The sequence below is a fragment of the Oenanthe melanoleuca genome, chromosome 19 (genome assembly GCF_029582105.1).
Source record: "Oenanthe melanoleuca isolate GR-GAL-2019-014 chromosome 19, OMel1.0, whole genome shotgun sequence".
Taxonomy (NCBI): Eukaryota; Metazoa; Chordata; class Aves; order Passeriformes; family Muscicapidae; genus Oenanthe; species Oenanthe melanoleuca.
In genome coordinates this window covers 1,090,613-1,109,958 of record NC_079352.1, presented here as the reverse complement: position 1 = coordinate 1,109,958, position 19,346 = coordinate 1,090,613, and the positions used below count along the sequence as shown (strand labels likewise).

At 47.2% G+C, this 19,346-nt stretch overlaps 1 protein-coding gene across 1 annotated transcript; it reads left to right on the top strand.

Annotated features, from left to right (window-relative positions):
• The first annotated feature begins 475 nt into the window (after positions 1-475).
• On the top strand, positions 476-16,595 carry VEZF1 (vascular endothelial zinc finger 1). Its single transcript, XM_056506668.1, has 7 exons — positions 476-758; positions 6,072-6,769; positions 7,493-7,556; positions 8,548-8,731; positions 10,199-10,423; positions 13,715-13,759; positions 14,114-16,595. Exons 1-7 carry the CDS (start codon positions 726-728, stop codon positions 14,539-14,541), a joined length of 1,677 nt encoding a protein of 558 aa, XP_056362643.1. The 5' UTR covers positions 476-725; the 3' UTR covers positions 14,542-16,595.
• The last annotated feature ends 2,751 nt before the right edge of the window (positions 16,596-19,346 follow it).

Genomic DNA, 19,346 nt, shown 5'->3' with positions numbered 1-19,346 from the left:
AGCCCGGGTGGGCTGAGGGCGAGCCCGGGTGTGCCAAGGCGGCGGCGGCGCCGGGCGACCCCCGGGGCAGCCCCGAGTTCACCCTCCGCCCCCGGCGCTGCCGCCCGCCCGCACCCGCGGGCGAAGCCGCCCCCCGCCGCCCCCGCGGCTCCCTCCCTCCCTCCCTCCCTCCCGGCGCGGCGGGCGGGGGCGGCGGGCGGGGGCGGCGGGCGGGGAGGGGAGAAGGGGCGGGCGGGCGGCTCGGCGGCCCCGGGGCCGAGCCGGGGCGGGCGGCAGCGGCGGCCCCGGACACCTCGGCCGCTCCTCCATCTTCTCTCTCGCCACAGCTCGGCTTCCCCAGCCCGGGACCGGCCCATTGCCAGCCCCGCGGGGGGGGCGGCCGGCCCGCCGCGCCGCCCCGGCCCCGCCGCCCGCGCCGCCGCCCCGCCGCGCCGCCCCGGGCCCGCCGCCCGCCCCGCGGCGAGGGGAGCGGCGGGGGCGGCGCCGCGGCCGCCCGGGCCATCGCCGCCCCGCCGGGGCGCCGCGCCGCCGCCTCCCCCCTCTGGGCCGCAGTGGTGCAGCCCGAGGTTAGCGGAAGCGGCCGCTCGGCGCTGCCATGTTGAGCCGCCGCCGCCGCCGCCGCTTTGTTGTCGGCTCCATGTAGCTGCGGCCCGGGGGAGGGAGCGACGGGGGGACCGCCCGCCGCAGCCGCCGCCGCCGCCGCCCGGGGCCGCGCCGCCCCCGCCATGGAGGCCAACTGGACCGCGTTCCTCTTTCAGGTGAGGCCCCGCGGCGGCGGCGGCGCTGCCCGCGCCCCCCCTCTCTCCCTCCCTCCCTCACGGCCGCGGCCCCGCCGGTCCCCGCCGGGCCGGGCTGTCACTCAGCGCGCCCGCCCGGCCCCCGCCCGCCCCCGGCCCGGCCCGGCCCGGCCCGGCCCGGCCCGCCGGCCAGCGCCTCACGGGCTCCGCGGCTCCGCTTCTCCCTCCTTCCCTCCTGCACTTTCTCCCTCCGCCGCCGCCCCGCAGCGCGCTCCTTCCCGCTTTCATTACAAACCACCGATATTCATATTGGTATTTTATTTTTATTTTTTTCCCCCGCAAAACATGAGATCGCGCTTTGTTTTATTTTTTTTTTTGATGTTTGCTTGTTTTTCTCTCCCCCCCCCCCCCCCCCGCCCAAATACAAAAACAACAACAACAGAAAAAAAAAAAACAACCCCACGAACAACAAAAAAAAAACCAAAAACAACCCCTAGCTTCCACCGGGCTCCAACAAAACCCCGATGGAACAAACGCCGTGTCTGGGAGAATAAATTAATCCCTCTTTAAACAGCCTGACTCAGGGCCGGCTGACGAGGGAGCTTGTTTTCTTTTAAAATAGGACGCGAGCGGGCCGGATTTCTGTAAAAACTGGCGAAATCCTAACGGGAATGGGGAGGAATAGGGACGGTGGAGCGTGCAACCCCTCCCTTTGCCAACTGAGTCACAATTTTCCCCCTTTCTGTCGGTGAAAGACCGACTTAAAAACACCGCTGTTTATGTAATTCCAAAGAAAATCCAATGTACCAGGAAAAAAAAAAGTAAAAAGAAAAAAAATCCTCGCCTGGCTTTTGTGAGCCTCGCGAGCCCTTTCGCACCAGATTGTTTTCTCCTCTTTTTTTTTTTTTCGGTTTTTTTTTTTTTTTTTTTTGAGCTGGAAAACATAAAATGTGTGATTGCAGCAGCAGCAGCGGGGAAAAAAAAAAAAAAAAAAAAAAAAAAAAAGCGCCCAGCACATCACCTTTCTCAAGGTAAAATAATCCTCTTTGCACGTTCCCGGTGGCGGCCGCTCGCTTCCTCACTGTCCTCGGAATTAAACCCAAAACCCAACCCGTGACACGAGTTTGAAAACCTGAGTTGAATGAATAAATCCGCCAAGAGCGAGCACCATTCCTTTAGGGAGGAAAAATCCGTCCCTTGCAAGTACCAAGGGATGAGTCACTCGCTCGGGTTCTCTGCCTCCGAAAACACGCCGGGAATGTTCCGGGGAGCCGGTACCGGGAGCTGGGCGCTGGGTTTTCCGCCTTTCCGTGATGGATGCGGGTGATGCCATCGAGTTTGGCTGAGGTCTGGTGAATTATTTCTCACTCTAGCGGGCAGTTGTGATTCGCACGTAGGAAACTTCACGCTAAGAAGTTAATCTCCTTAGTTTAGGGCCATCACCCTCCGAGCCGGGGCTGCTTTAGTGCCTTGCTGCCTCCCAGCTGAGCGTTTTCCAGGGGAAAAATTTTTCTGGGATGGCAGGACTGTATTGCAGCAGGCTGAGAAATGCCAAGTAATGCTTTCAAGTACGTGTCCAGCCCCTCGCTGCTCGTCCGTGTTTTTTTGAAGGTGCTGAGTTTTGAGGTAGTGATGTCACACGCTGATTTAGGAGTCAGCTTTGCTGCTTTTAATTAAGGAGTCAGCAGTTCACTTTCCGAACGTGCGACTCGGAAGCATCTCCATAAAACTGTGACGTGGAAATTTTCCTCTGATTTTTTTTCCCCTCTCTCTAAATAATAAAGCTTTCAGAGCTCATAATAAATGCTGGGTATTGTTCCTTGAGTGGTTTTGTTAAAATCGAGGATTTGGGGTGCGAGCATGCCAATGCACCCAGCAGAAAGCAGCACTGAGGTAGTCCTGATGGGACTTCCATTTTTCTTCTTCCCATTCTCACAGCAGCATATCAGCCCTGATCCAGCTGATTAGTTAAAACTAGTTTAAAAACGTGGATTTAAAAGCCTCTCCCCACTGTCAGTTAAATAACAAATGGAAGTGACTGAATATTCACACTTGTTCTTCCTGGGGGGAGTGTTAAACCAAGTGTGTGTTCCAGCTGGGACAGGATTCCTAAGGGACAGCTTAATACGTGGAATATAAAGTTGTAATTTTTAGCCAAATGTTTTTAGAGGAGGTTTCCACGTCTTAATTTTAGTCCTGTAGCAGTGGGCTGTGCGACTGTAAATCGCTCCTTCCAAATAAAGTTGTTTGATTGTTTTTAGGTGGCATTTTGATGAATTGTATCCCTTTCTAAAGAAACAATCGTGCTACTGAATAAGCAGTTCTTGTTTGGATCTTCTCAGGCCCCAAAATGCATAGTTTGAAAACCACTTTTAGGATGTGCTCAGGAAGCGAAAGTTGTATCTGTTAATGTGAGGAGGATTCATCCATCAGATGGAGTGTTCAAGATATGACTCATGCTAATTTGTTGCTCTCACATTAAGGCTGGAGCACAAAAATATTTAAGCCTCTGGCATTGGAAGTTCACAATGCCACATCCTACACTCTGGGTCACGAATTGCAGGGTTTTTTTCTTTGCTGCCCCCCCAGGAGAGAAGGAATTAGTGACAGAACAAGGGGATTTTGCAGAGAGCCTGTCCCAGGCCATCAAAATATCTCCAAAATGTTGACTTGATGTTAATGCTGGGTCAAGTAAAACCGTGATCGGAGCCTGCATAACTGAGCCTGCCAGAGGCGTGCAGCAGGTGCTGGCTTCCCTTCTCCAACAGGCAGTTAAAAAAAAATGCTGCCTGATCCTTTTTTAAAAGGCTTTAAGGGCCCCTGGAAACTGAGGAGCACAGCTCGTGGCAGAGGGGCTGCGAGGATCACGGGGCTGCGAGTAACGCCGGCTCCCTGGGAACCAACATGAGCAGACTTATATAAGCAGCAGCTCCAGAGCCTGTAGCTTGATGAATATACATTGTTTTATGTCCACTGACTCCATCGGATCTGTAGGAATAAGTGCATCATTACCTTGAAGTGCTGACGATTCTTTGAGGCTTAAAAATATCCATAAACTGCCTAAGTTTGAACCTTGTCCAAAGGATTTGGGCTCTCCATTATCCGATCTGCTAGCTCTGCCTTTGAAACTGTATCTCTGGAGCTATCATTAGGTGCTCTGCAGTGTCTTCTGGTGCAGTTTAACAACATTGTTCAAGGCTGATTTGAAGTTGTAAAACATTTCAGATTTTTTTAAAGTTAAAATTGTGTTGAAGTGCACAACTTGCTCAGTATTGTTCTGTCAGTGCGGATCGTGCAAACTCTTACTTTCCTGCAATGTAGGAGTGTCAAAACCTTTTTAAAAAACGTGGAAAATAAATGGTTGAAAATCCAGAATTGTCACTGAAGTCAGGGAAAAGTTTAATGGAGCTGCTGGAGCTTGTGCCGTGCCCTGATTTAGCAGTGTCGCCTCCAGGAGAGTTCTGGATCCAGCTCTGCAGTCGCTCCCTGAAATAAAGCAGCCCCTGGGGCTGTTGTTTGAGGTGGCTGCTGTGGCCAGGCAGGTGTGCTAATACCCAGCCTACCTGTTGCATCCTGAGCTTTGGATCTAAAAAGCAGATAAACGTGGACAGCCTGGCCTGCCTCCTAATGATTCCCACAGGTTTTGTCTCCTGTTAACGGCCGGAGTCCAGGCTTTCTCCTGTGAACTGTTTTCCTGTCAGATAGGCTTGGAGTGTTTGGGAGCTTGTATTCCTTCCCACATGGGTTAGTGTTCGTATCCACCCATGGCTTCCATCCAAAGATCACCAGCACCACGCTCCCAAAAAGTGAGATTGGAGTGATGCAGGAGCTGCCCTACAGCAAGGGAGAGATGCTCTGGGGGGGCTGTAGCTCCTGCTGCCATCCAGAGAGAAAAAGCACCCAGGATACAACTAGGAAAAAGGCCCAAAGTGAGCTTCTAGAAGTACTGGCTTGTCCAAAGGACGTGTTGAAATGGATTCCCATGGGAAGAGCATTATCCTGAGTGTGCTTCCTAGTACTGTCCACCCCAGCAGATGTAAAAGTAGACAGGTCAGGGTCGTGCACTGGCACAGTGTTTTATTCAGCTCTCACGGCTTTGAGTCATGTTATTTTGTGAGGAAAATCATTGGACAGGAGTCCTGGAAGGATGCAGTACTGATCTAATGGGAATGCAAGTTTCCCCAAACTCAGCTTAAAGCCTGGCACACTGTGTTAATAACGAGCCTGATTTAAAACTGGTCTGATGAGACCAAGGCACATCTTGAATACAGATGCACTTAAACTGGCTTAAGGTGCTGGAGTGATTTATTTTAATGCTCCATTAGGCTGAATTGGTCTGTGTGGTTTCTAAACCACATTAAAATTATATCTGTCAGGGTTTTGTCCCAGTCTGACTGGATGAGTTTTAATAACGGTGTTTCTGCCTCGGAATAACCACGCGTGGTGCAGCACAGCCTGTGGCAGGCAGGCTGCAGCTCACCCAGCAGCGCTGGCTTCCCTTCCCTGGAGCTTCTGCCACGCTTTCTGTGTTCAGAGTTAGTTGGTACTGGCTGCTTTCAAACAGCTTTCAGGGTGTATTCCCAACACCCCCAAACCATGTTCTCCAGCATCTCTAGATGTCTCCCAGTGTGTATTGATCAGTTTCTCTTCCCAGCACAAAGTAGCTGCTGACGAAGAGAAAAAGGCCATGCCTCTATTCTTGTTAGTTCCAGACACAGAGAGCACAGTGGTCAGTGGATAAATGCATCAGGAACCTGCTAAATATAGAGATGTGGCTTTAGACAGCTCCCGATTCCAGTTGCTTTGGTTTCAGTGCTGGCACAGGGGTATGAACACACTGTTTAAATAAGACGCCTTATCGCATCCTGGCTCTCTGTGGCTGCAGTTCAATTCTCAGTGTGCACTGAGCTTGGCTTAAAGGTGGGGCCTGATTTTGCAACTCCTGTCAGTACCTTCATCCTCTGCAGAGATAGTCCTGAGGTGCCATCTGATACCATCATTAGCAGAATGAGTTATCTGTTATGTAAAGATGAAATGCTCTTACTAAAACATCTGACAAGCACCTAGTTGTCTTCCATAAAAAGTTGCCCTCCAGAAACTTAGTAACTCCTTGGTTGTTGTGCTGTGTTCTACAGTTACCACAGGATCTGCGCAGCCAGGGCATTTACAGCACCAGCCGTTTATCTTGTCCAAAACCAGCATTATGTAACCTTCCCCTGTTGTTCCCTCCATGGCTTTTGGTCTAGAATGTGCTTCCCTGTCGTTTGTAAATGTTCTCACCGTGCCAGAGCGAGCACCCATCCAGAGAATTTAAGTGTGACTGTTTGGTTTTAGGCACACGAAGCCTCCCATCACCAACAGCAGGCAGCACAGAACAGTTTGTTGCCTCTCCTGAGCTCTGCTGTTGAGCCGCCCGATCAGAAGCCGATTCTGCCCTTACCAATAACGCAGAAACCTCAGCCTGCACCAGAAACATTAAAGGATGCTATTGTTGGGATTAAAAAGGAAAAACCTAAAACCTCCTTTGTGTGCACTTACTGCAGCAAAGCTTTCAGGGACAGCTACCATTTGAGGCGTCACGAGTCCTGCCACACAGGGATAAAGTTAGTGTCACGGCCAAAGAAAACTCCCACCACAATGGTGCCCCTTATCTCGACCATCGCTGGTGACAACAGCCGGAGTTCACTGGTTTCGACTATCGCAGGCATCCTGTCCACAGTCACTACGTCTTCCTCTGCCACCAACCCCAGCAGCAGCGCCGGCGCCACGGCCATGGCGGTGACGCAGACGGTGAAGAAGCCCAGCAAGCCCGTGAAGAAGAACCACGCTTGTGAGATGTGTGGAAAGGCCTTCAGGGACGTCTACCACCTCAACCGGCACAAGCTGTCCCACTCGGACGAGAAACCCTTCGAATGTCCCATTTGCAATCAGCGCTTCAAGAGAAAGGATCGCATGACCTACCACGTGAGGTCTCACGAAGGTGGCATCACGAAACCCTACACCTGCGGTGTTTGTGGAAAAGGCTTCTCAAGGTACCATGTAGCAAATCCCAGGCATGCTCCGCTAGTGGCTTTCTGTGAGCAAGAAGGGTTAAGCTGTGGTAGTGAGGAGCTGGGAGAAGCAAACTTCTGAGGAGATTGCTGAGGGGATAAAGAGCCTTGTCTGCCTTTAGGGTGGGGGAGTCTCCATCTGAGCGAGGTTAGCAGTGGTCAGAAGTGGTCACTGTTTTAGGACAGTGGTTTGAAATGGTTTCTTGACCTCATGCAGGTCCCACAAGGTGTGTGTCTGTGTCACTGAGGGTGGGCAGTGAGCCCCTTTACCAGCCTTTGCCATGGTCTGTGACCACGTGGGGCAGGGCAGGGAAACTCTCACCTCTTCTTATGGCAGGGTGGAGGGCACTGACAGCAGAGGGGAACTTGCATTGCTGCTGGCTTTGTTTGTAGCTGTGCTTGCAATAGACAAAACTTCAACCTTTAGAGCTGTTGTGCTCTCGTCTTTACACAAGGTGTGACCAAACGTGCCATTTTCAGGCATGTGAGGAGAAGAGAGTTAAGTTTTAAACCACAGGTTGGTTTTAAGCTGTGAAGTGTTGCAGGTGAACCCCTGGTAGGTGAAGGGAAGGGATTTGTCCTGGCTGGCAGAGGGATGGGGGCTGCAGGGAGTGACCAGCGTGGTGTCAGCACCGCTAGCCAAGGTGTCCCGACTCTGTGTTTGTAACAGTGTGCACTTTTCTCCTGTTCCTCTCTTTCTTGCAGGCCTGATCATTTAAGCTGTCACGTAAAACATGTTCACTCAACAGAGAGACCCTTCAAATGCCAAGTAAGGGCTAAAATGGTTTATTAAGAACAATACCTTATTGTGTCAGTAGTACGCAGGTGAATCTTTCCAGAACTGTATTCACTCCTTTTGATTTTAAAAAGCAAGTTTAGGAATAAAGCCACATCTGCCACCGCACCACAGTGCTGGAGTTCTGGTGGAACTTTAAAAAGATGCCGTGGCTGTTTTTTTTAGGAAGATTAGAGGCTTTTTGCTTTCTTGGAGAACAGCGTAGTTGCTGTGTTTTACCATATGCTTAACTTAGCAGTAGGATTGTAGCAGCATCCTCAGCTCAGTGCTCATTTCTGGGGTAATGTGTGCAGTGTGTTTCTCAGCATGTTCAAAATCAAATATCTTTCTCAGCATATCTATTTAAAATGGGTGGGAATGGTTGATTCTGGATCTCTCTATTTTGTTGGAAGGGGAAAGCAAGTTGTCATAAGTTGATGACTGAGTCTAGAAGAAATAATTTGATTGCCCTTGAACAACTAACTGTTTTGCTTGGAATATCCATGCTTATTCCAACCTGTGTTTTAGTGACTTATCTTCTTAAGTAAAAGCCTTGGGCAAAAAACAATAGTGTTAGGAAAAGGTTTTGTTTCCTTGTGGTGGATGGGAACAGAAGTAATTGAGCAGTGTAAGGTACCAAGTTCATATTTGTACAGTAAAATTACATTAGAAACCAACTTTGCCTGTTGCAGGTGTTTTTATAAGCTTCTCTTGCATTGGTGGGTAAGGCAACCCACTGTTTTAAGAAAGTTCAAGCAGTATAGAGTATGATTTTTGTCCTGCTTGTCTCAGAAGCAAATTCCATTCTCAGTCTCTGCTGTGTAGTTTGATTTTTGTTTCTCCATAAATACAGGTAAAAACTCAAAGTTGTCAGTACCCTTAGGATACTGTTAGGACCTGCAAGGTATCAGGGGCTCCCAGTGTGCCTGTAGTGAGGCTGTACTGCTCTGTCTGCACCTCAAGTGTAACTTTGTCCTTCATCTAGACGTGCACTGCTGCCTTTGCCACCAAAGACAGACTGCGGACACACATGGTGCGCCATGAAGGAAAGGTATCGTGTAATATCTGTGGTAAACTTCTGAGTGCAGCATATATCACCAGCCACTTAAAGACACACGGGCAGAGCCAAAGTATCAACTGTAATACCTGTAAACAAGGCATCAATAAAAGTAGGTGAACGTTTTACAAACATTTCTAATAACAATGTGTTTGCGAAGGGAATTGCCTTTGATGACGTTTAAATTCAGCTGCCTGTTTTGTCAGTCTGGGTGGTCACACCTCTTAAAAGTAGATATTTAGTAACAGAATCTGCTTCAGTTTAAGAATTGGAGTGTGTGGAGTTGGTTTGCTGCGAGACTGCTCTTATCCCTGTTCTTATCCCTGTTCTTATCCCTTGGGAATGCCCTTCAGTTCATGACAGTGTCCCATCTCTTGAAGCAAAGAGTTCCCAGGTTTTCTCACCTTTAAGTTCTGCTTCCTGAACTGTGCAGGCCTAAAAGTCCAACAGATATTTTGGAGATTTCAGACTATTTAAGAGATGCTAACTTCTGCCAGGTTTCAGGTCTGAAGCCTCATCTAAAGCTCGTCAAAATCAGGAGAAAGATTCCTCTGCTTTCTCTGAGCTTTGACTTTGGAGCTCAGTGTTTCCTCCCTCAGGCAGTAGCTGACAAGAAAAGGATTTAAATCCAGCCCTGATATGTTTGGGGCATTAATGGCATCTGACTGGTGTTGTGCAGGAGGTCAGACGAGATGTTTGTAATAGCTCCTTCTAGACTTAAACCCTGTGGAAGTGCTGCAGTCTGGACCTGGAATGCCTAGCAAGCAAATGAAGACTTGACTTTCAAATTTTCCCGATTAAAATACCTGTAACTTAAGTTAGCCCACATGGTTAGTAATATTAAACGGGTTTTCAGAGGAATAAAGAGGCAGAAGTAAGGAATGTCTTTGGAAACTTTGTCCTTAAAGCCTTTTAAACTGTATTAATTTACAACATCTTTGCAGTTCCTGTTGCTCCTGGATAATTTGAAGGTACTGGGAATCTCTGAAATGCCTGATTGTTGAGCTTAGTAGGAAATTTGGATGTCAAGTATTTTTCAAGGTATAGGGTTACAACTCTGGCTTCCCAAGCCAGTTTGGTGGTGCTAAGCCAGTTCACATGAGGCATTTAGAACAGTTGTTAGAAGTGGAAATGATGAGCTGTACTGTGGCCAGAGAGTAGTGACAGGCTGTTCTCTGATGTAAACTGAAATTTTTAAGTCATACTTGAAATAAAAAGTAAAGAGGCTTTTTTATTTTTCATTTTTAAGAGATAAAGTTTAGAAAAAATTGAATCAGTTTGAGTTCTAGAGATTCATTGACGTCTTTAATTTAATTCTTCCTAAATACAAACTAAATAATGACAAGTCCATTTTTGGCAGTTAAAATAGATGTTCTTGACTTATATTTTGGGTTTTAACTTTTGCAAAAGTAGTTTTATGAAGCACAGAATTAATGATATTGTTTTAAACACCTGTGTGATTTTGTTCTTGGAATCCTGTGAGATTCCACATGCTCTTTGTAGAAGTTGCCTTTGCGATCTCAGCAGAAAGCAGAGTAACTTTTCAAGGTGAATTTGTGTTCTTACTTGATTGGCATAGCATGCATGAGTGAAGAGACCAGCAACCAGAAACAGCAACAGCAGCAGCAACAACAGCAGCAACAACAGCAGCAGCAGCAGCAGCAGCAGCAACAACAACAGCAACAACAGCAGCAGCAGCAGCAGCAGCAACAGCAGCAGCAGCAACAACACGTAACAAGTTGGCCTGGGAAGCAGGTAGAGACCCTGAGGTTGTGGGAAGAGGCCGTCAAAGCCAGGAAGAAAGGTAAAACAAACCAATACTGACGTGCTTGGGTTTGTGGGGTAGTGGAGCTCACAGTCATACAGGGAGTTGAAGGTGTCAGGAAGGATGTCTGACATGGCAGTTTCATTCTTAGAAGTCATAGCTGAGAGAACAGGACAAACAGGCCCCAGGTTAGGCTGTGTTAAATGGTTTTATGCTCATGGCTTGCTGCCTTGGGTCTCTGTGCTTGCCTGTGTCCTTAGAGCCATCAGTGTGACTGCTCCAAGGTAGGAGTGTGGGCTTTGACTTGCATGTGGCTTTTAGCTGTGTTTGTGCTTATTTACCTGTACCTGCACACACACACACCCTGCACTTACATCTGCACCAGGGTGGTGCACATGTGTGCTGTGTCCTGCTCATCTTGTCTCTCCCAATTTATTCCATCTGCTCTATCATCATGTAACTGTATTTGCATGAAGCTTTCTAGACCTCAGAGAACTTTCTCTCTCTCTCTCTCTCTCTCTCTGTTGCTTTTTTTTGTCATTACAAAATGAGGTAATCAGTGATCCTGTTTCTCATCAGTGCTGGCTCACAGCTTACCTATGCTGCTGTAATTGAAGTGGAATTGCTGGTGTTGGTCATTGTGTCAGTTTGTAGAGAACAGATTGCTTCAGTTTAGTGGTTTTAAGATACAGTAGTTTAAATTCTCCCATTACTGCTGCTTATTTGTTTCACAACAGTTTGATTATTAATGCCCATCATGTGACTTCATGGATTACATGTTTTAGAAGTTCTTAATCACTACTGCTTACTGTTTCTCACTGGCTGTTTTTAGGAATGCTTTTGACTCACCTTATTTTTTCCTTTTCTCTCAACCTTCTTTTCAGTTCTTCAATCTGTTTTTGTTTTCTAGGTTCTTTTTTGTGTTTTAGGCTGCTTGCTTCCTTTCCCCTTGTTATGTCAGTAATTGAATTCTGTGATCAGACAGTACAGAAACAGCTTATTCATGTTAAAATGTGATAACAGAAACAGTACATATCATTAGGCCACTAAATAGATAAAGCAAATGATGTCGGATTTAGAAAATCACTGAAATTTATTTTCTGCTTGTTCTTTCCTATGTCTTGTTTCCTTTTCCTTTCTTACTGAGAACATTGAATATGCTTTAACATAAAAGTGGTTTGGGGCAGGGTAGGGGGTGAGGGGGGGTGGGTGGGTAGCAGGGGGGTTGTACTGGTGCTTTTAGCTTAACTGGGGAAGGGGCTTGGGTGGGATGTGTCTGTGGGTGTGACTGTGCTTGAAGGTGAAGTTAGACCAGTCAGTGCCATGCCTGAGCTGCTCTTTCCATGCTGCTTCTCCTCTGCTAGTTCCATTTGTGGTGGCTTTACAACACTAGATGGGATTTTTTTTTTTTTTTTGGTCTAGTACAATTTATTTTCACAATTTTTTTTTTTTTTTTTTTTTTACTCTTTCCCTTCCTCTCCACCCCTCCTAGCTATGGACTTTGAAGAACCAACAGTAACCCTTGAATGGGGCTAATGTTGCTTTCAAAGTTACATTTGTATTGCCCTGGAGGCAAAGTGGACTCTTTGCTTCTGGCTTACCTCTGACACGTGGGTGTAACTGAGCTTGGGGTCCTGCCCTACTCGTGTGGAAGCAGACACGGCTCAGTAATGTTGCTGCAGAGTGTATTTCCCCAGGTTTCTCTAGGTTCCCTGTTCCCTGCTCCCTGTTCCCTGCTCCCTGTTCCCTGCTCCCTGTTCCCTGTTCCCTGCTCCCTGCTCCCTGCTCCCTGTTCCCTGCTCCCTGTTCCCTGTTCCCTGTTCCCTGTTCCCTGCTCCCTGCTCCCTGTTCCCTGTTCCCTGCTCCCTGTTCCCTGCTCCCTGTTCCCTGCTCCCTGTTCCCTGTTCCCTGTTCCCTGTTCCCTGCTCCCTGTTCCCTGCTCCCTGTTCCCTGCTCCCTGCTCCCTGTTCCCTGCTCCCTGTTCCCTGTTCCCTGCTCTCTGTTCCCTGCTCCCTGTTCCCTGCTCCCTGCTCCCTGCTCCCTGTTCCCTGTTCCCTGCTCCCTGCTCCCTGCTCCCTGTTCCCTGTTCCCTGTTCCCTGTTCCCTGTTCCCTGCTCCCTGCTCCCTGTTCCCTGCTCCCTGTTCCCTGCTCCCTGTTCCCTGCTCCCTGCTCCCTGTCCCGTTCCCTGTTCCCTGTCCCGTTCCCTGTTCCCTGTTCCCTGTTCCCTGTTCCCTGCTCCCTGTTCCCTGCTCCCTGTTCCCTGTTCCCTGTTCCCTGTTCCCTGCTCCCTGTTCCCTGCTCCCTGCTCCCTGTTCCCTGCTCCCTGTTCCCTGCTCCCTGTTCCCTGTTCCCTGTTCCCTGCTCCCTGTTCCCTGTTCCCTGTTCCCTGCTCCCTGTTCCCTGTTCCCTGTTCCCTGTTCCCTGTTCCCTGTTCCCTGTTCCCTGTTCCCTGCTCCCTGTTCCCTGCTCCCTGTTCCCTGCTCCCTGTTCCCTGTTCCCTGTTCCCTGCTCCCTGTTCCCTGTTCCCTGTTCCCTGTTCCCTGTTCCCTGTTCCCTGCTCCCTGTTCCCTGTTCCCTGCTCCCTGTTCCCTGTTCCCTGCTCCCTGTTCCCTGTTCCCTGTTCCCTGCTCCCTGTTCCCTGTTCCCTGTTCCCTGTTCCCTGTTCCCTGTTCCCTGTTCCCTGCTCCCTGCTCCCTGTTCCCTGCTCCCTGCTCCCTGCTCCCTGCTCCCTGTTCCCTGCTCCCTGTTCCCTGCTCCCTGTTCCCTGCTCCCTGCTCCCTGTTCCCTGTTCCCTGCTCCCTGTTCCCTGTTCCCTGTTCCCTGTTCCCTGCTCCCTGTTCCCTGCTCCCTGTTCCCTGCTCCCTGTTCCCTGCTCCCTGTTCCCTGTTCCCTGTTCCCTGTTCCCTGCTCCCTGTTCCCTGTTCCCTGTTCCCTGTTCCGTTCCCTGCTCCCTGTTCCCTGTTCCCTGTCCCGTTCCCGAGCTCCCGGTGTGGGCAGCCGGCAGGTGGTGCTGATGGATGTGCAGTGATTCCCGTCCCCCCCTGCTCCCCAGCCCAGCCTCCTGGCTCTCCCTTGCTCTGCACTTCAGTCCTGCTTGCTGCAAACCCCCCCAAAACCCCCCAAACCAACCTGGTGTGGAGCTGTAGCTCGTGTGAAAGCTGAGGAGCTGATGGGGGTTGAGGGGTGTGCTGCTGGGGTGGCCTTGAAGTAGAGGTACTGTGAGCAGTGGAGCAGTTTAGCAGCAATAATTAAGACTGAAATAAGCAGGTAAATATTGAAACGAGCTTTGCTTATCAGTCCCTAATAATGACTTTTTAAAACCTTCACAGAATGTCAGTTCACCTTTGAGAAGGCTATAGAGTACGTACCATTCGGTATGTACACACTCTCCTCTATTTCTACTGTTCCTCTTGGGAGGATATTTTGATTGTACAATACTGTTTTTATGAACATGGAAACCCTCTTGCTAAGACAACCTCACTTGACTTCTCAGGAAAAAAAAAAAATATTCAATTGAAATGACCTGCATGAGAGTTTGTATTTCCTGTAGGCTATAGAATGTTAACAGTTTTAACTTACTAATAATACCTAAAGAAAACGATTCCAGAATTTGTACCTGTTCTTGTTTGGTTTTTTGGGTTTTTTGTTTTGTTATGTTCTGTTTAAATCTTGTCCATGGTTTTTTTATGTGTTAAAAACTTTTTGTCTTTTTTATGTCTCATTTTTAGAAGCTGCTAACTTGTGCCAAACCTCCACTGCTGCTACTACGCCTGTGACTCTTACTACTCCATTCAATATAACGTCCTCTGTGGCTTCTGGGACTATCACAAACCCAGTCACAGTGGCAGCTGCAATGAGCATGAGAAGTCCAGTAAATGTATCAAGTGCAGTTAATATATCCAGTCCGATGAACTTAGGGCATCCTGTAACTATAACCAGTCCTCTGTCCATGACCTCTCCATTAACGCTCACCACCCCGGTGAACCTGCCCACCCCGGTAACCGCTCCAGTGAACATAGCGCACCCCGTCACCATCACGTCCCCCATGAACCTGCCCACCCCCATGACGCTGGCTGGCCCCCTCAACATAGCCATGAGACCAGTGGAGAGCATGCCTTTCCTGCCCCAGGCCTTGCCCACCTCTCCTCCCTGGTAAACAAGCTCTAAACAGTATTAAAAAGGATTAAAATGGAATCCTTACCAGCAGTTCTTTTTTGGGTTTTGTTTGGTTGGGTTTTTTGTTTTTGTTTTTGTTTTTTTTTGGTTTTGTTTTGTTTTGTTCTGTTGGGTTTTTTGTTTTGTTTTGTTTTAGTTTTATAATAAATTCAGACTAAGACACTGGGGCAACGTCATCAAAGACCACAGTAGCATCTTCCCCTTGATTTGGCTCACATGGTTCAGGCTTGAGTTTCACTGGAGCACTTCATTTAAAGTAAGTTTTACCTTGTAGCTGACTGATGTTGAATTAGAGCAGATACTTATTTGCCAGAGTTTAAAAAAAAAAAAAAGAAAAAAAAACAAAAAAAAAGGTAATTGAAAAAAACAGTTTTATGTTTTGTCCCCTCAAATTATAACTTAGAAAATTATTTTAATCTAAACACTAGCAAAGACCCCTCTGTATCTGTGACAGGGTGGATGGCTCATTTTAACCTGCCAGGCAAGTCCACTGTTTCTGAGCTAGTGTAGAACCTTTGTCTGTGTTGATGTTTTTGGTTTTTGTTTTTTTTCTTTTTTTAATGAGTAAATGCATTACAATGTTGTCATTTAAAAAAAAAAAAAATGCATTTTTGGAGAAAATATGCATTTTACCTTTGGGAATATGGTAATTTCAGGCAGCATTCCCTATGGGAAAGGTGATACCAGCTCTGATATGCAAAGCATATGATAACTTATCATTCTAACTTCAACATATAATAGGGATTGTGACCTGATATTTGGAGATGTAAATATTACCCAACATATTACCCTAAGGGAATAGAGCATTGTAGTCAACATTTTTTTAAAAAAAACTGTTATTGTTTGGTGAGAAACAGCCATGGCTGACAGAAGAGGAGTCGAAATGTATGTAAACATGGTCTCTGAACAGTCAGACCCCCATGGGACTCTTATCTAGGAGCAAAAGGAGTGCTTGGAAACTTAAGGAAAATTGCTTTAAGCTGGAAGATTCTGGAGGCCCTGGGTGTGATTTTTATGCCCTCTGCCTCCCAGTCAGAGCCTGCTGGTGTTTCAGCAGGGGACAGACGTGTTAGTTGTTCACTAGAAGTTTTGTCTTATATTAAATTGTATACAGTTTTTATTCTAACCACTAACTAGGTAGGATGCCCCTCCAGGACAAGCAGAGAGCGTCTTTTAATTTCTCCCCTATTTCTTAATCAAGTGTTGTGCAAATCTGTTCAACTTTGTAAATATTTGCAAACATCATCATTTTTACGTTATTCTTCTATTGTGTTAACACATTTCTATCAATTTGTGGGAGTTCTGGGGTGCTGAGCTGTCCAGCCCAGAACTGCTCATAAATGGTCACACATGTTTAAGCTACATGTGCTTTTTTTTCTTAACCTGTTTATCTGTACATAAAGTAGAAAGCAAAGTCTAGGGAAACAGATATACTTTTTAGACTATCATGTCACATATTCACATTTTTAAAACTTTGTTTAAAAAAAAACAAACCACCCTAAACCCAACCTCTACATTAAATTAAAAAAAAAAAAAAAAAAAAGAGGAAAAAATAAAAAAAAAATTACAGTTGAGATGTTTTTATCTTTAATGAAGTTGAGAGCTCTGGAGATTAGCGTGTGCATTTTCACAGAGTGCTAGCAGGACTGACCAGTCACACTGGACTGCTTCCGTTCCTCCCCGGCCGTGTCCGTGCGAGCAGTGATTGCCAGGCTGCTGGCTCAGGTGACAGGTATCTGTATCCTTACGTGAAACTGTTCTAGGGGCTTGGACTACATAGTAAAAACAAAAACAAACAAAAAAAAATAATAGAGCTTAGTGTAAAATAATTTTATAAATGATCTTTTGTACTTTAGGACATCAAATTGTACAACTTTTGTATATATAAAAGCTTAGGAACTTTCTGTTTAGCAGAAAGGAAACACATTCCTACACTTTTAATGTATATGTTTGTTATAATGTCCATGTAAACATATGCCCTATGTTTGTGCCTTTTAATTAGTTTGTCTCAATAAACAAAAATGTAGAGAAGAATATGTAGCTATGACTTTGTTGCCACTGTTCTTACTCCAGGTGTGTAGAGGTTTTTGTTTTGGCCCTGTGCACGGCCAGCCCGTCAGCGCATGTCCCCAAGCAACCCTGGCCCCGCTGCCACCTCCACACTGTCCTGCATGTTGGGACCTGTAGCTCCCCAGCCATCTCTGTCATCCCTGGCCACCACACCACCTTGCACCAGTTTCCCAAAGTAGGTATAGCCTTCTGGGTCTGGGTAACCACAGTGATGACCCTTAGATGAAATTTGGGTATCCCCGAGCTTAAAGAAAAAAAAAAAAAAGAGAACAAAAGCATTAAAGGCCAATATGAAAATGTGTACTAGAAGTGGTTATCTATGAATTACTTACAATAAACAGGTGTGAGACTTAATTGTATGTTGTCAATTACTGCAGTATTGACAGTGGGTCCCTTGGACAGCCAGCTCTTATTTTTATCCCAGCAGTGTAGCAGTAGAATAAACACATTAAACACCGGCAAGGAAATTTTTCACCGTGACAGAGGCTTCCCAAACCACTAACCACGGTGCTCTTAGCGTGGCATAGGAAAAGGGCTGTTTCCTTTTTATTTTATGTTGGTTCTGCTCAACTGTACCTGGTTTATGTCCACAAAGCTGCATTAGCTAATTGTCGACCTGTTTCATTTGTACTTGGGTAAACATTTGCTTTGTACCGTGTATTAATGGGTCCGAGGTGTGCTCCTCCGCTGTCTCAGTGCGGGCATTGACTTCGCTCTGTAATGCCATCCTTGCAAATACATTAAGCTGTTTTTCTGACAAACAAAAGCTACCTGGTGCAGTAGTTTATATGACATGCATGTCCCTGCTAACCCACGTCGGTGCCCGTGTGCCGGCGCGGCCGGGGATCCGCTGGCACCTCGCGCCGCTGAGTTCAGGCTCTGAGAAAATGGTGGCCGAGAAGAACAGATGCTCCTGTTACACCGAGTTAGTTTCTATGCAGCTGATGCGCTTAGCCTAGTTTATTTCATGGAAACTTTTAAGCTGGATCGAATCCAACATCCAGGGAAGCCTATTGCTGCTGCTGGTTCGAGTGGGGTTTATGTCGAGCCCATTCAGGTCTCCGATTGCAAGGAGTTCAATAGGGGGTTTATTTTTTTCCTTCTGAAGTTTCCGTAAGCATTCAGCGTGAGGCGAATGGCTTAGCACCGGCTGAGAGTTTGAGAGTTGAATTTTGCCTCGGAAGGATGCTGTGGAAAGTCAGAGCAGTCAGATGGAGGGCACGGAAAGGTGTCCTCCGGGCAAGGAGAGCCGCGGGGAAGCGGCCACGGGGACGTAAGTACTGCAGCACGGCCAGCCACGCTGCCAGAAGTGTGCACAGGCCACAAAGGGGCTGCTCTGCTCTTGGAGCACCCCAACACTTCAGAGAGTGTTTGGGGTGAAGACAAATTTGGGATTTAACCTTTTTTTAGGAAGAGTTACAGTAAATTGAGTTTTGTAAATTGGGAAAGTTCTATTCAGTCGTGATGGATCAGAGAGAAACACATTTTAGTCTTGGCATACAAGTTTAATTCTTTTAGCTTTTGATACAAATAAAACATTTTTTTCCCCCTCTTACAACAATTTTTTTCCTTAGAGAGGCCGAAGAAAGAAGTATTTAATGTGTTTGCATTTGTCCACGAGAGGTTTAAAGAAAACCACCCAGACCCCAGTAAGCTGTTGAGCTGCAGCAATCCCAGGTTACATAAAGGGGCCGGGGCTGCCGAGGATTAGCCGGGGCATTCCGGGTGCTGATAAGCCTCCAAGTTCTGCTCGCTCTTCCCTCACTTTTATTTTAGAAACACCACTCTGAGCCTATCCTGAACCCTGCCTGGGCTTCATTTTCAAGGCTGTGGGGGTTAGATTCCCACCAAAGAGAGAAAATTGGAATTTAAAGGACACTCAGGTTTTTAAAGCATCAAGCACTGTGGTAGTTTTTATCTCAGGGTCCCTGTACAGGAGCTGAGTTGTTGAGAAATGAATGACAGTTTCTCACTGCTGGGCCCTTCCAAAAAAGTCCTGCCCTGCTTCATTGGTAGCTTAGTTTGTCCATCTCAAAAATAGATTTAATAGTATTTTCAAAAAGCAGCTATTAAAAGCACTTCAAGTTTTTAAATGCCATTGGAGTTTCAGTACTTAAGTGGACCTTTTAACCAGTGCTTTTTAGGAGAAAAAGTATAGAAATAAATCTCTTTGTCTCCTAACTGTCAGAGAATAAAACAAATTAAACCTGATCCCCTTCTACATATTTGTGTAACTCAGCACGTTTATACTTCTTGCTTATCTTTGGATTGTTCCCTCACAGCTCCCAGCGCAGCAGCCGAGGGATGACAGAGGAACTACGTGCTAATTTTTATGTCAAAAATAGCTTTCACCTTTAAAGGCACACGGCTCAGTGGCTGTTTTCTAATTACAAAAGGAATGCCAAAGCTTCTGCAGCGAATCCATTTTACAGCTGTGTTCAGATTGGACTGTCAGCCCCTGGTTAAAATTGAGTGCTGAGGTCCTGACCTAGAAACAAACCTTTTTTGGTATTGCTTTGGAAAGAGTATTTCAGTGCTGGAGGAGCTGAGCCAGGCTGTGCAGGCAGCTCCCTCCACACGCCTGGCGACAGCCACAGCCTCACGTCCTTTCATTGGACTCTGCATCGCCCTGAAGCCCAAAGCAGGACCACTGGGCAAGCCAGGCTTATGATTCTTAAAAATAATAGGTTTTGTGTTGTTGTTCTTCAGGTTTCT